Source organism: Lethenteron reissneri, chromosome 2 (assembly GCF_015708825.2).
Source record: "Lethenteron reissneri isolate LAM-NWPU_2019-01 chromosome 2, ASM1570882v1, whole genome shotgun sequence".
Taxonomy (NCBI): domain Eukaryota; kingdom Metazoa; phylum Chordata; class Hyperoartia; order Petromyzontiformes; family Petromyzontidae; genus Lethenteron; species Lethenteron reissneri.
Genome location: NC_083780.1, coordinates 14,898,376 through 14,914,157, shown reverse-complemented (window position 1 = coordinate 14,914,157; position 15,782 = coordinate 14,898,376). Strand labels below are relative to the sequence as shown.

At 53.1% G+C, this 15,782-nt stretch overlaps 1 protein-coding gene across 2 annotated transcripts in view; it reads left to right on the top strand.

Annotated features, from left to right (window-relative positions):
* Positions 1-10,789: 10,789 nt before the first annotated feature.
* The window catches only part of LOC133340734 (anoctamin-1-like), a 55,650-nt gene continuing 50,657 nt past the window's right edge, over positions 10,790-15,782 (top strand). For both annotated transcript variants that reach the window (XM_061549135.1, XM_061549127.1), the window contains exon 1: positions 10,790-11,111. In XM_061549135.1, coding sequence (XP_061405119.1) covers positions 10,929-11,111 — 183 coding nt within the window. In that variant the 5' untranslated portion in view covers positions 10,790-10,928. The remainder of the gene's footprint in view (positions 11,112-15,782) is intronic.

Genomic DNA, 15,782 nt, shown 5'->3' with positions numbered 1-15,782 from the left:
CACCTCGCGAGCGCCTCGCGCCACTGCGGCCTCGGGATCCTCCTCGCCGCGCGCCGTTCGGCGTCGTCGGCGTGGCCGCTGATGAGGACGGCAGAGCCACGACGACGATGATGACGACGACGACGACGTCACACGCAGGTGGTCAAGCCCAGAGGGCCGCGTGAGGAGGAGCAGCGGAGTCGTCGTGCAGCATCATCGTCCTCGTCGTCGTCGCCGCCGTCGTGATGATGTCTCATTCGTTCTTGTGGATCGGGGCATTGCGTCGTCTCACGACGCTGTGCTCTGGGTGACCACGGTCGCACCACCACGACCGGAGCGTTTGTAACGTGACATTTGTGCATCAGGTATCCGCATCGACTGCCATGGTGTGTGCATTGAGGGGTGGTTAGACTTAACTATGTTGATGTTGCCAGCTAAGGCAGTGTTCTTCACGAATCTTCACTTTCGCCGAACAGACACCGTCAATGTGAGAGCCACCACACGTTGTCAACCAACGTTGGGTGTGACAGCAGCACGATGATAATGACGATGGGGTGGTGCTGTCACTCGGCGTGTCTTGTCGGGGAGGCCGCACGTCAGGGGACGCGCTCAAGGCCACCAGGGGCCCTGCAATGACGAGCGCTGAAGGAGCTGAGCGAGGTCGCTCCTGTTTCACGAGCGGCAAACGACGGCTCCGCGAAGTGGCTCAGCATCACGCGCGCCCATTGTGGAGGCAGGCGTCATGGCCGGGGTCGAACCCACGACCTCCTGTAGACCAGGCGATGTCGTTAACTTCTCCTCGCCACCACGCTTGGTTTGTGTTTGCGGCGTATATTACCGCTCATGATACAACGACGCGATATCGACTTTCGACGATACGACGATTATCGCGATATCCGTTTCCCGTGCCTCTGCAAATGCGTTGCGCATTTGCGCCGTGCTACATTTGTATTGTGCTTCGCTGCTCTTCCAGCACAGGAGACCCTTCAACATCGCGGGGGTTGCGTTTCTCGGAAAGTGTTGCGCAAGCCTAAACGCGATGCAATATGCGAATAGCAAATTGCATAAATTCAGTCCGTAAGCCGCAGGTTCACTCAACGTGAACCGGGCGCCGTTCGCTGTCTCCAAGCGGTAACGCCAGGTAGCTCCTACCGCTGTTCATGTAGCTCCGCCCACTGTTAGTGTAACCCCGCCCATTGTTGCTGAAGCCCCGCCCATTGTTGCTGAAGCCCCGCCCATTGTTGCTGAAGCCCCGCCCATTGTTGGTGAAGCCCCGTCCACTGTTGGTGAAGCCACGCCCATTGTTGCTGAAGCCCCGCCCATTGTTGGTGAAGCACCGCCCATTGTTGCTGAAGCCCCGCCCATTGTTGCTGAAGCCCCGTCCACTGTTGGTGAAGCCCCGCCCATTGTTGCTGAAGCCCCGCCCATTGTTGGTGAAGCCCCGTCCACTGTTGGTGAAGCCACGCCCATTGTTGCTGAAGCCCCGCCCATTGTTGGTGAAGCACCGCCCATTGTTGCTGAAGCCCCGCCCATTGTTGGTGAAGCCCCGTCCACTGTTGGTGAAGCCCCGCCCATTGTTGCTGAAGCCTCGCCCATTGTTGGTGAAGCCCCGCCCATTGTTGGTGAAGCCCCGCCCATTGTTGGTGAAGCCCCGCCCATTGTTGGTGAAGCCCCGCCCACTGTTGCTGAAGCCCCGCCCACTGTTTGGTGAAGCCCCGCCCATTGTTGCTGAAGCCCCGCCCATTGTTGGTGAAGCCCCGCCCATTGTTGCTGAAGCCCCGCCCATTGTTGGTGAAGCCCCGCCCACTGTTGCTGAAGCCCCGCCCATTGTTGGTGAAGCCCCGCCCATTGTTGCTTAAGCCCCGCCCGTTGCTGAAGCCCCGCCCATTGGCATTGTAGTTCCACCCGCTCTTCAGGTAGCCCCGCCCACCGCTCAGGTAACTCCGTTCACTGCCAATGTAGCCCCGCCCATTCAATGTAGCCCCGCCCGTATAATATCAGCAGCAAATAAACCATAATTTGCGACGTTCCGGGCAATGGCCCTTCTTCCTAGCACATGGAGGGCAATACGCCTTCTTCATATCTGTGCCATGGAGGGCCATTGCTCGAAACGTCGCCTGTCATGAATAGTTTTTTTTCAAGGCCACAGTCTGAATTGAGCGATGTTTAGAGTTCATTGTATTAATTCATTATTTCGTGTGCTCGCTCTCTCTCCCTCAGCCGCTCCTGTGCCGCCCCCTCGTGGCGGCTGCTGCCCATGGTGCGCTCACTGCGCAATGAGCCCGGCGGCCCTGGTGTCACAACAATGATTACTAATTAACGTAATGCAAAATGATTACTAATTAACATAATGCAACAATGATTACTAATTAACATAATGCAACAATGATTACTAATTAACATAATGTAACAATGATTACTAATTAACATAATGCAACAATGATTACTAATTAATATAATGCAACAATGATTACTAATTAACATAATGCAACAATGATTACTGCTTAACATAATGCACAAAGGAAGCTACACTGAGTCCGATGGCTCTTTTATCAGAAGGGTCCTGCAATCTACTCGGGGTTTGTCTCCACATATATTAAGAAGTCTTCACCCAATTAATGAATCGGGGGAAACCGGAGCACCCACACGTGCGATGGAGCAACGCTCTATCCCATACAACGCTCTCTCCAATACAGTGCTATATCCCATACAGCGCTATATCCCATACAGCGCTGTATCCCATACAACGCTCTATCCCATACAACGCTCTCTCCAATACAGTGCTATGTCCCATACAGCGCTGTATCCCATACAACGCTCTATCCCATACAGCGCTGTATCCCATACAACGCTCTATCCCATACAACGCTCTCTCCAATACAGTGCTATGTCCCATACAGCGCTGTATCTCATACAACGCTCTATTCCATACAGTCCACATTGTGAAGTCTACATTTTGCCTTACTGCTTTCTCCCGTTTTTGATTTTGATTGCATCCTGGAGAAACAACAACCAGTATCGGATCACCTCGTGTCTTAGGACGCCTCCGGTAGTCCACTGGACGGAGGTGGGTCACCTTGTGGACGGAGCAGCGCAGACGAGGACGTTCAACGCCTCTGGGACCCGTGGTGGTGGAACCATCGCCTGCAGCAGCCGTGCCGTGGGGGGCGTGGGGGGCGAGGGGGGCGTGGGGAGCGAGGGGGGCGAGGGGGGCGAGGGGGGCGAGGGGGGCGTGTGGGGCGAGGGGGGCGTGGGGGGCGTGGGGGGCGAGGGGGGCGAGGGGGGCGTGGGGGGCGAGGGGGGCGAGGGGGGCGTGGGGGGCGTGGGGGGCGTGGGGGCGAGGGGGGCGTGGGGGGCGAGGGGGGCGTGGGGGGCGAGGGGGGAATTGGGGATTGCAGCTCGCGAGATCATTCGGTGAACAGCAACACTGCGAACTCAACTCAGCACAGGGTACAATCCACTGCTGGATGAAAGCCTTCCCGTCACACTTCGTGCGGGGAGTGCGAAGGGGGAGCGGGGGAGGGGGGGGGCGATCATTGACCGGTCTTCATTCCCCACGACGGTGAGTGCGGGTTAGTTCCAGCGCGTTACGAAAACAAAGGAGCATAGAAGTGCAATGCAACCAACCATCTTACAACAACCACTTAGCCTCACGTTGGGTGGTGGTGGTGGCGGTGTCTGTAATCCAGCGCTGTGGAGGCAGCAGCGAGGCTTGGTGGATCACCGCAGCACACCGACGGGCTGTGGCCACCCCCTGTCCCGTGTGCGTTGAGAGGAGATGCCGGAGCCCGGTAAACCAGGCGTAGGCGGTGCAGCGAGTGGACTCATCGCCATCTGTGTCCGTCTGTACGGGGATCGGGTGTCGCCCCCTCTCACAAGACGTGGGTTTTCTGCGGGCGTTCCCGCCCCACGTGTATAATCACAACAACAACAATACACACAGCTCCCCATTCATTGGTTGAAAACATCTTACCAATAACAACCCAATGTAGCGGCAGTAGCACCCTCCTCTCGAGAAAAAAGAGGAGTCAGACGACTCAGTGTGGCTTTCTTGGATGAATAAGTAATACGTTTTGCTGTTATGCAATATTATTCGAGTCTATCAATATATATCCTGTTTTGCGTGCATGGTGGTGGTGAACCATCGTTGCTGGAGGAGACTTCTGGGGGTCGGCGTGGGGGGGAGGGCGGACGGAGGAGGCCAGAGAAGAGTGCTGGGGGGGGGGGGGGTGACCGTGGCAGTGAGGTTAACCGGAAGTATCAAGGTTTCAAAACTGGGGTTGTAAATAGACTGCGTGGGGGGGGGGGGGATGCGCTCGCGATTTGAGAGCCATTAAGACGCGGCAGGAAAGTTGGGAGGCAGCCGCCCTCCAGCAACAATAGCTACGTGCCACGCGCCGTGTTGCTTGGCAAGGCCCCTGCGTTGATGCCCGCAGGGCCAACGAGGCCCCCCGCGGAGACAGAGAGAGGGACAAAAAGCGACTTGACGTGACGAGAGAGAGACACGTGCAGCCGGAGACGGGCACCACGAGCAGAGCGATGAGACGACACGCACAGCGACTTCGCAACGCGGATGCACAACGAGAGGCAGACACGGGGGGGGGGGGGGACACGGAGAAAGGCACACTGAGAGACAGAGAGTGAGAGATTGACAATTCTGAGAAGCTCAACCGATACTTGCCACTTGAAATCAGCCAATCGGAGTGGGTGGATATGCTCAAGTCTGCTTTGAAGACCCATCTCTATAAAGTGGCCTTCCCTCTTTCGTTTCGTCGGTTGTCCTGGTCCTGTTTTTGTTTCCTGCTTTTCATGCATTGCCTATTGGGATCCTGGAATGCAATGCGCATGATGCGTTAGAATTATTACGAAAAATAAGAATAGGCTTTAGCCTTACTGGCAATAAAATAGGGGGTGTTAAGATGTTCAAACACCAAATAGAAACCCCTTGCAAGGAATCAATATCTGCATCAACCACACGTACTTGTGGTGAACGTGCAAACAAAGAAACGCGCTCTGACAATGTATGCATTGTCCCCGAAACTGATCGGCGTCAGACCAGAGGACGCCAAAACACGACCAGCACACAGACAATGCACCATCTACGGGGAGCAGCCACAACATGGGCCTTGTTACCAGCATCACATTATAATTATTATTGTTGTTATACTCTTTGGTTCTTTCGGTAAAGTCACGTAGGTATAAAATAAAATAAATCACGACGTTTCGATCGCAACACAAGTGGTCGTCCTCATGGTGGAGTTGGTAGGTGACTCCTCCCAACAGCCCCGCCCACTTCTCAATCGCCACGCCCACTCAAACACTAGCCCCGCCCACGCCGAGAGGCCACGCCCCCCTGACGTTGGCCCCGCCTACTCCACCACCAACACACCGCCCACCGCTCAGGTAGCCCCGCCCACCGCTCAGGTAGCCCCGCCCACCGCTCAGGTATCCCCGCCCACTGCTCAGGTAGCCCCGCCCACTGCTCAGGTAGCCCCGCCCACCGCTCAGGTAGCCCCGCCCACTGCTTGGGTAGCCCCGCCCTCTGCACGCATCATGAGTCAGGCACGTGGCCAAGAACATCTTTAACTCGGCGGTGGCGGGGTGAAAATCTCGACATTTACCGGGACACCGAGATAGGGGGACACCGAGACAGCGCGACAGGGGGACACTGGGACAGCCCTTCTGAAACAAGGACCTTCCCGGCACAAGACCAGCTCGTTTGGAGGTATCGCTTCAGCGGAGAGGCACACACACACAGGGAAGCGTTGTCCCTCTGCACGTGCACGTGGAGGTGGCGACGCAGGGAGATTCCAGGGCGCTTTAAATGAGGCCTTGTAGAGAGAGAGGGGGGCGGGGGTTGTCCCTTGCGTGACTTCACGCGCGGCATCAACATCGAAAATAGCCTCATTCGGCTGGCTTCTCCTGCTGCCGAAGTGGCGGTCACGGGGAGGAAGATTCACGGCCCTGGGTCGTGGCTACGACGCTCGTGTCAAACGCATGTCAGTGGCCGCACCGTGTGCACGGACATGCACATATACGGAGTCGTGCGGCGTGTGTGCGGCGTGTGTGCGGCGTGTGTGCAGTGTGTGTGCAGTGTGTGTGCGGTGTGTGTGCGTACACAGCAAAGAGGACGCTGCCCCTGCCTTGCCGTCCACCGACAGCTGGGGCAAGTGCTGTAGGCGAGCGCTGTAGGCAAGTGCTGTCGGCGAGCGTCGAATGAAGGGGCCGGAACGACGCGCGATGCGTCGAGAATCACGCGCCGCCGCCGCCTCTGTCTCCCCACAATGCTGCTGTTGACACAGCGCACCAGCCACTCACTTAAGGCTGAGTCGTCATAGGGGGAGGCGCAGAAACGGATCAGATATTCGTCACTGATGTTGACCATGAGCAGGAATTGAACGCGGGACACCGGGTTCGTAGCGCAATGCTCCCGCCACGACACCGCCGCTACCCCGCGCACACATTCACTCTGAACGTCCCGAGCGCCTGACGCTTCACTGGATCCAATTGTCTGTTGGTACACCGGCATCTCCATCACATTGTAATACCAACCTGCCTACTCGGTACGCTGACGACTTTACTTGAACAATATATTATATAGACGACTATATTTCTTGATTTGAAGCTTTCGTGACTGCAGGAATCCATACTCTTTGGTTCTTTCGGTAAAGTCACGTAGGTAGAAAATAAAATAATAGATCACGACGTTTCGGGCGCTTGTGTTGCGCCCGAAACGTCGTGATTTATTTTATTTTACACCTACTACTATATTTGTTTTACCAGGCAAGGCCCACTGAGCTATGTAGCTCTTTTTCAAAGCGACTTGGCCACAAATTATAGCCCAACGAAGTGGCTCATCACGTGGACATTTACGGCAGCCAAACACTCTAAACACGTGGTTCTAAATGTGGACGGAAAAAACCGGAGGACTCGGAGAAAAATCCACGCACCACAGCGAGAAAGACGCGAAAACTCCAAAAACAGGCGTTCAGGTTGGGGTCGAACCCACGATCCCATCTATACTAGGCGAGGTCGTTAACATCTCGCCGCCGTGGCGCTCCCAATTATATACTGCATATGCATATCGCCAAATAAGTTGACCTCATGTTGACTTCGATTACGTGAAACGTCTTCTTCTAACTTAATTTACACTCTAAATGTTTCAAAAGGAAAAACACGCAGCCAAATCGTGTTACGCACGATGTTATTTTATAGCAATGTTGTTTGTCCAATGTATATTTGATTTTTCTTGTGGCAGCCAGGTTGTTGTTCTGTCTTTGTTGGTGACCCGAGACACTCTTGCAGATGATACTGCAAGGGTGCAGATGAGACTGCAAGAGTGGTTAAAACACGTAGTATAAGAACTGGTTAATTACGTGGCACACGTGATTAAATACCTGGTTAAACACGTCGTTAAACACCTGATTAAACAATTAGTTAAACACGTAGTTAAACACGTAGTTAAACACGTGGTTAAATACGTTAAACACGTAGTTAAACACGTGGTTAAACACATAGTTAAACACATAGTTAAACACATAGTTAAACACGTTAAACACATAGTTAAACACGTAGTTAAATACGTTAAACACGTGGTTAAACACGTGGTTAAACACGTGGTTAAACACATAGTTAAACACGTGGTTAAACACGTAGTTAAACACGTGGTTAAACACGTTAAACACATAGTTAAACACGTAGTTAAACACGTGGTTAAACACGTGGTTAAACACATAGTTAAACACATAGTTAAACACGTGGTTAAACACGTAGTTAAACACGTAGTTAAACACGTTAAACACATAGTTAAACACGTGGTTAAACACGTAGTTAAACACGTGGTTAAACACGTGGTTAAACACGTGGTTAAACACATAGTTAAACACGTGGTTAAACACGTAGTTAAACACGTAGTTAAACACGTAGTTAAACACGTGGTTAAACACGTGGTTAAACACATAGTTAAACACGTAGTTAAACACGTAGTTAAACACGTGGTTAAACACGTAGTTAAACACGTAGTTAAACACATAGTTAAACACGTAGTTAAACACGCAGTTAAACACGTAGTTAAACACGTAGTTAAACGCGTAGTTAAAAACCTAGTTAAACACGTGGTTAAACACGTGGTTAAACACGTGGTTAAACACGTGGTTAAACACGTGGTTAAACACGTGGTTAAACACGTGGTTAAACACGTGGTTAAACACGTGGTTAAACACGTGGTTAAACACGTGGTTAAACACGTGGTTAAACACGTGGTTAAACACGTGGTTAAACACGTGGTTAAACACGTGGTTAAACACGTGGTTAAACACGTGGTTAAACACGTGGTTAAACACGTGGTTAAACACGTGGTTAAATACGTAGTTAAATACGTGGTTAAACACGTGGTTAAACACGTGGTTAAACACGTGGCTAAACACGTGGTTAAACACGTGGTTAAACACGTAGTTAAACACATAGTTAAACACGTGGTTAAACACGTGGTTAAACACGTGGTTAAACACCATAAACTTGAACTTGCTACCTACGCGGCCAACACTCGATGTTCTTTCGGCTACGTGGACCTCGCGTGGAGATCTGCGTCACTGGTCAGCTGCCCGAGTCAAGCTGCAGCGCATTCAGTCGTAGCTCAGAGTCAAACTCCGGCAATCGTAAAGAAGACCATTGATCATAATCTTGGTGGAATCGTCCCCAGCCGGCGCTTGCACACAGGCGCAGTGTCCGCGCACAGCTGGCTTCTCTCGCCGTGGTTTCCCTCCCTGCGTCCCTGTGCAACGAGTCGTGTTCAATCAGCGATTTGAAGGGAGGCTGCACCTTTACCCTACATCCTATGCGGGGTTTTTGTTACAATACTCTCCGTGTAAATTACTGGCGCGCAACACAATGGGACCCCCCTCGCTGCCCCCACCCATCCCTCTCCACCTCTCATCGCCCTACCAATTCCGCCCCCCCTGGCTCTCTTCTACCACCCATTACCCCCCCCCCCCCCCCGGCCCTATCCCCATGCCATCTCCTCTCCCACTGCCCGCCGCGCTCCGAGCGGAGCCAGGAATAGAGCTCAGTGACGGCGGAGGGAGCGAGCCGGCCGGCTGGGAGGGTGTCCGATGGCCTGGCGCCTCTCCTGAGCAAAGCTCCCTCGGCTCCCTCCCTATCCCCCATCCCCCAGGGCGCTCCACAAAACCTCTACCACCACCCACTCCTCTCGGGTCCCTTCTCCCCCGCCCCTCGTCTCCTCCACCGCTCCAACAAGGATTCGGGGTCGCGATTCAATCCCAGAACAGATCGTTCTGCTGCTGCTGCTGTTGTTGTTGCTGTTGTCTACCCTGAAGCCATCTCGCGTCGTGTTGTCTCCCGTGCACGCATTTCGATTCGTTGCGCCTCGGTGTCACAGTCCCCGTTCACCTCAATCACTTCGAACCTCCCGTGGACCACGTGACATCCGCCTGGCCACTGCCACCCCCAAGGCCCTCGCCGCCGCCCACTGTGGAAACAGACGCCGTTCCCTGCAGCCTCCTCATCTCTCCGCACCCAATTGGCCCCGTTCCTCCGTCCCTTCTCCACCCCTCTTCCTTTCATTCCCCATTCATTCTCCTCTTCTTTTCTCTTTCTATTATACCCCCCCCCCCTCTTCATTACAGCCTAGACTCTTGACTCCCCTTGCCGTGGTGATGCGTCGCCACGGGCACAACCACTGCTGGCAATATACATTTAAATATATGTAAATGTAACATGCATAGTCAGCGAGTAAACGAATCGATTCATACACGCGTCGATCCGATGCGTGCACCGTAGAGTGATGTGTTTTGTTGTATTGATGAATCGACGCCCCGTTACGCGATAATTATTGATTATAATCAATCATCCCACTGCCCCCCTCTCCACAGCCCAGCCTGCCGTGGCTGGAGGTGGAGTGGTGAGTACCTGTGTGTATAACTCGGAGTGGAGTGGTGAGTACCTGTGTGTATAACTCGGTGGAGTGGTGAGTACCTGTGTGTATAACTCGGAGTGGACTGGTGAGTACCTGTGTGTATTACTCGGTGGAGTGGTGAGTACCTGTGTGTATAACTCGGAGTGGACTGGTGAGTACCTGTGTGTATAACTCGGAGTGGAGTGGTGAGTACTTGTGTGTATAACTCGGGTGGAGTGGTGAGTACCTGTGTGTATAACTCGGAGTGGAGTGGTGAGTACTTGTGTGTATAACTCGGAGTAGAGTGGTGAGTACCTGTGTGTATAACTCGGAGTGGAGTGGTGAGTACCTGTGTGTATAACTCGGGTGGAGTGGTGAGTACCTGTGTGTATAACTCGGGTGGAGTGGTGAGTACCTGTGTGTATAACTCGGGTGGAGTGGTGAGTACTTGTGTGTATAACTCGGAGTGGAATGGTGAGTACTTGTGGACTTAACTCGGCTGGAGCTGCGGGGATTACGGCTGCGGGGATTATGTCTCGCGCTGCAGCGTCGCGGCTAAAGATACGCGGCAGGGCCACGAGAGTGGAAGCATGGAGAGAGAGGGGGGGGGGGGCCGGCGAGGGGCGGGGGGCTGCGGGCGGCGTTGGGGCCGCCAGTTGGACAGTGGTGGCCGCCGCGGGGCTGGGCAGGGGGGTGAGGGTCTCCGTTGGCCGGGGCCGATGGGGCAACCCCTTTTATAGCGAGGGGGGTGCTGCGGGGATCAGCAGCGTGGGTAGCTGCTTGATGGTTGGTGGTGGTGGTGGGGGGTGGGGGTCCGTCCTGTGCGGGGTGATGAGGTGGGGGGGGGGGATGTGGAAGAGCGAGAGAGCGAGCGAGAGCGAGCCAGTGAGAGCGAAGGGAACGCCACGGGGACACCGTGGCCGAGGGCGTCGAACCTCCGCGGTGCCGCGCCGCCCCCGTGCGCGCCGGCACCGCCGCCGTGAGCCGTGAGCCGTGAATTTGTGGTCTGTGACCCGTGGTCCGTGATCCGTGAGCCATGTCGGAGCGTGCGCCCCGGGTGTCGACCCGCAGCAAGTCGGTCCGAGCCGGGTCGCTCCGCGCGCCGGGCCCCGCCCGCACGAGGTCGGTGCGGATCGGATTCGCCGCCGGTGGTGGCGGAGTTCCCGCGGCGGCCACGTCGGAGACGGGGGGCGATCTGCCCGCCTGTTGGCACTGCCAGGTCAGCCGAGACGTCCGTGCGTGTGCGTGTGTGCGTGTGCGCGTGTGCGCGTGTGCGCGTGTGCGTGTGTGCGTGTGCGTGTGCGCGTGTGCGTCTGCGCGTGTGCGCGTGTGTGTGTGCGTGTGCGTGTGTGTGTGCGTGTGCGTGTGTGCGTGCGTGTGTGTGCGTGCATGTGTGTGTGCGTGTGTGTGTGCGTGTGTGTGTGCGTGTGCGTGCGTGTCTGTGCGTGCGTGTGTGTGTGTGCGTGTGTGTGCGTGTGTGTGTGCGCGTGCGTGTGTGCGTGCGTGTGTGTGTGCGTGTGTGTGTGCGTGTGCGTGTGTGTGTGTGTGCGTGTGTGTGTGCGTGTGTGTGTGTGTGTGTGTGCGTGTGTGTGTGCGTGTGTGTGTGCGTGCGTGTGTGTGGGTGTGCGTGTGCGTGTGCGTGCGTGTGTGTGTGTGCGTGTGTGCGTGTGTGTGTGTGTGTGCGTGTGTGTGTGCGTGTGTGCGTGTGTGTGTGTGCGTGTGTGTGTGTGTGCGTATGTGTGTGCGTGTGTGCGTGTGTGTGCGTGTGTGTGTGTGCGTGTGTGTGTGCGTGTGTGCGTGTGCGTGCGCGTGTGACTGCGATGCGGAGGTCGCGTTCCGCGTCCCCCCTCATCTGCGTGCGGGTTTCTGCAGCCTCTCGCGTTTACCTCTCATCGCTAGATATTTGTAAAAATTGTGTTTGAGGTCAAAAAGGTGATTGGATTTAGAAGAAAAAAAAACTATTACTATATTTTGCCACTGGTAAAGGAGGTCTCATAGTGTGATTGGATTTGTTCGTATTTTTTAGCGATTTTTTTGTACCGAGCCGTGAATGTCCCCCGGCTTGCCGATCGCAGCGGTAAGCCGACGGTGGAAATTCCGCATCCCGATGTCGGAGTCGTTGTGTAGCAGCACGACTCACTGTGGATATTCCACGAAGCGGCGCTGCTTTTGTCGCCGCTGGAGGGATGATGGGCTGAGTGACCGGGCAGATGGTGGCGATTGAAACTCGCCACCTTTCGATTGTGAGCCGTGCAGCCGGAGTCGCGGTGAAGTCTACGCAGCAACACCACAATGCGAAATGTCGTCACCCCCAAACGGATGCCTGGGTCAGGTATCACAGTTGCAGGACGCTCCTGAAAACGATCCGTGAGACGCAATCCACTGCTGGATGAAGGCCGCCACACTCATGTTTCAAGTCGTTTTGTTTGTTTGGTGAAGGGAGGCCGAGAGTGCTCCCGATGATCGATCGCTCGCAGATGTCGTTAGCCACGACCGGGAATTGAACTCGGTCCGCAGATCATTTGGCGATGCTGCTGCTGCTGCGCTGACAGTGGCGCACGAGCACAATCAGCAATAACAATCAAAACATCTCAACGCATTCGTCAATAAAGCCGTGGCCTTAAACGGTAAAACAATAACAATACGCCAATGTATAATCATCAGCGACATTGGCGATGTGCTACGAAGAAGGGCCATTGCCAGAAACGTCGTGTTCAGTCGTTGTTTTTTTCGGTGAGCAGAGTTCACAGCACAGTGAGCTAACCACTGTATCACCGCTCTCTCCGCTCACGGCTAAATGCACGACGACGACTTTGATTATGATGGTGGTGATGGTGGTGGTGGTGGGTCAGCAGGTTCTTATTTTACAGGTGAAACCTATTGAGCTCCAGGGCTCGCTTCAGAAGCGACTTGGCCATCAAAACGTGATGGCGGCTTAGCATGACGTGTCGATGTACAGACGTCAAACAGCTGGTGTGGTGTAGTAGTAGTAGGTGTGTGTGTCTAGTAGGTGTGTGTGTGTCTAGTAGGTGTGTGTGAGTAGTAGGTGTGTGTGTGTCTAGTAGGTGTGTGTGTGTAGTAGCTGTGTGTAGTAGGTGTGTGTGTGTCTAGTAGGTGTGTGTGAGTAGTAGATGTGTGTGTGTCTTGTAGGTGTGTGTGTGTAGTAGCTGTGTGTAGTAGGTGTGTGTGTCTAGTAGGTGTGTGTGTGTAGTAGTGTGTGTGTAATAGGTGTGTGGGAGTAGTAGGTGTGTGTGAATAGTAGGTGTGTGTGAGTAGTGGGTGTGTGTGTAGTAGGTGTGTGTGTGTAGTAGGTGTGTGTGTGAGTAGTAGGTGTGTGTGTGAGTAGTAGGTGTGTGTGAGTAGTAGGTGTGTGTGTGTAGTAGATGTGTGTGTGTAGTAGCTGTGTGTGTGGTAGGTGTGTGTTTGAGTAGTAGGTGTGTGTGAGTAGTAGGTGTGTGTGAGTAGTAGGTGTGTGTGAGTAGTAGGTGTGTGTGTAGTAGGTTTGTGAGTAGTAGGTGTGTGTGAGTAGTAGGTGTGTGTGAGTAGTAGGTGTGTGTGAGTAGTAGGTGTGTGTGTGTAGTAGATGTGTGTGTAGTAGATGTGTGTGTAGTAGATGTGTGTGTAGTAGGTGTGTGTGAGTAGTAGGTGTGTGTGTGAGTAGTAGGTGTGTGTGTGTCTAGTAGGTGTGTGTGAGTAGTAGGTGTGTGTGTAGTAGGTGTGTGAGTAGTAGGTGTGTGTGAGTAGTAGGTGTGTGTGAGCAGTAGGTGTGTGTGTGAGTAGTAGGTGTGTGTGTGTAGTAGATGTGTGTGTAGTAGGTGTGTGTGAGTAGTAGGTGTGTGTGTGAGTAGTAGGTGTGTGTGTGTCTAGTAGGTGTGTGTGAGTAGTAGGTGTGTGTGTAGTAGGTGTGTGAGTAGTAGGTGTGTGTGAGTAGTAGGTGTGTGTGAGTAGTAGGTGTGTGTGTGTAGTATATGTGTGTGTAGTAGGTGTGTGTGAGTAGTAGGTGTGTGTGTGTCTAGTAGGTGTGTGTGAGTAGTAGGTGTGTGTGTGTGTAGTAGGTGTGTGAGTAGTAGGTGTGTGTGAGTAGTAGGTGTGTGTGAGTAGTAGGTGTGTGTGAGTAGTAGGTGTGTGTAGTAGGTGTGTGTGAGTAGTAGGTGTGTGTGTGTCTAGTAGGTGTGTGTGAGTAGTAGGTGTGTAAGGGTAGTAGGTGTGTGAGTAGTAGGTGTGTGTGAGTAGTAGGTGTGTGTGAGTAGTAGGTGTGTGTGAGTAGTAAGTGTGTGTGAGTAGTAGGTGTGTGTGTGTGTAGTAGGTGTGTGTGTGTAGTAGGTGCGTGTGTGTAGAGGGTGTGTGTGTGTCTAGTAGGTGTGTGTGTGTCTAGTAGGTGTGTGTGTAGTAGGTGTGTGTGTGTAGTAGGTGTGTGAGTAGTAGGTGTGTGTGTGTAGTGGGTGTGTGTGAGTAGTAGGTGTGTGTAGTGGGTGTGTGAGTAGTAGGTGTGTGTGTGTAGTAGTGTGTGTGTAATAGGTGTGTGGGAGTAGTAGGTGTGTGTGTATGAGTAGTAGGTGTGTGTGAGTAGTAGGTGTGTGTAAGTAGTAGGTGTGTGTGTAAGTAGTAGGTGTGTGTGTGAGTAGTAGGTGTGTGTGTGTAGTAGGTGTTTGTGTGTAGTAGGTGTGTATGTGTAGTAAGTGTGTGAGTAGTAGGTGTGTGTGTAGTAGGTGTGTGTGTCTAGTAGGTGTGTGAGTAGTAGGTGTGTGTGTAGTAGGTGTGTGAGTAGTAGGTGTGTGTGAGTAGTAGGTGTGTGTGAGTAGTAGGTGTGTGTGTGTAGTAGGTGTGTGTGAGTAGTAAGTGTGTGTGTAGTAGAAGTGTGTGAGTAGTAGGTGTGTGTGAGTAGTAGGTGTGTGTGAGTAGTAGATGTGTGTGTGTAGTAGGTGTGTGTGTGTAGTAGTGTGTGTGTAATAGGTGTGTGGGAGTAGTAGGTGTGTGTGTGTGTAGTAGGTGTGTGTGTGTAGTAGATGTGTGTGAGTAGTGGGTGTGTGTGTAGGTGTGTGTGTGTAGTAGGTGTGTGTGAGTAGTGGGTGTGTGTGTAGGTGTGTGTGTGTAGTAGGTGTGTGTGTAGTAGGTGTGTGTGAGTAGTAGGTGTGTGTGAGTAGTAGGTGTGTGTGCGTAGTAGGTGTGTGTGAGTAGTAGGTGTATGTTCGTGTGTAAGTAGTAGGTGTGTGTATGTAGTAGGTGTGTGTGTGTAGTAGGTGTGTGTGTGAGTAGTAGGTGTGTGTGTGAGTAGTAGGTGTGTGTGAGTAGTAGGTGTGTGTGGGTATTAGGTGTGTGTGTGAGTAGTAGGTGTGTGTGAGGATTAGGTGTGTGTGAGTAGTAGGTGTGTGTGTGTAGTAGGTGTGTGTGTGTAGGTGTTTGTGTGAGTAGTAGGTGTGTGTGTAGTAGTAGGTGTGTGTGTGTAGTAGGTGTGTGTGTAGTAGGTGTTTGTGTGAGTAGTAGGTGTGTGTGTAGTAGTAGGTGTGTGTGTGTAGTAGGTGTGTGTGTGTAGGTGTGTGTAAGTAGTAGGTGTGTGTGTGAGTAGTAGGTGTGTGTGTGTAGTAGGTGTGTGTGTGTAGTAGGTGTGTATGTGTAGTAGGTGTGTGTTAGTAGTAGGAGTGTGTTAGTAGTAGGAGTGTGTGAGTAGTAAGTGTGTGTGTGTAGTAGGAGTGTGTGAGTAGTAGGTGTGTGTGAGTAGTAGGTGTGTGTGAGTAGTAGATGTGTGTGTGTAGTAGGTGTGTGTGTGTAGTAGGTGTGTGTGTGTAGTGTGTGAGTAGTAGGTGTGTGTGAGTAGTATGTGTGTGTGAGTAGTAGGTGTGTGTGAGTAGTAGGTGTGTGTGTTTAGTAGGTGTGTGTGTGTAGTAGGTGT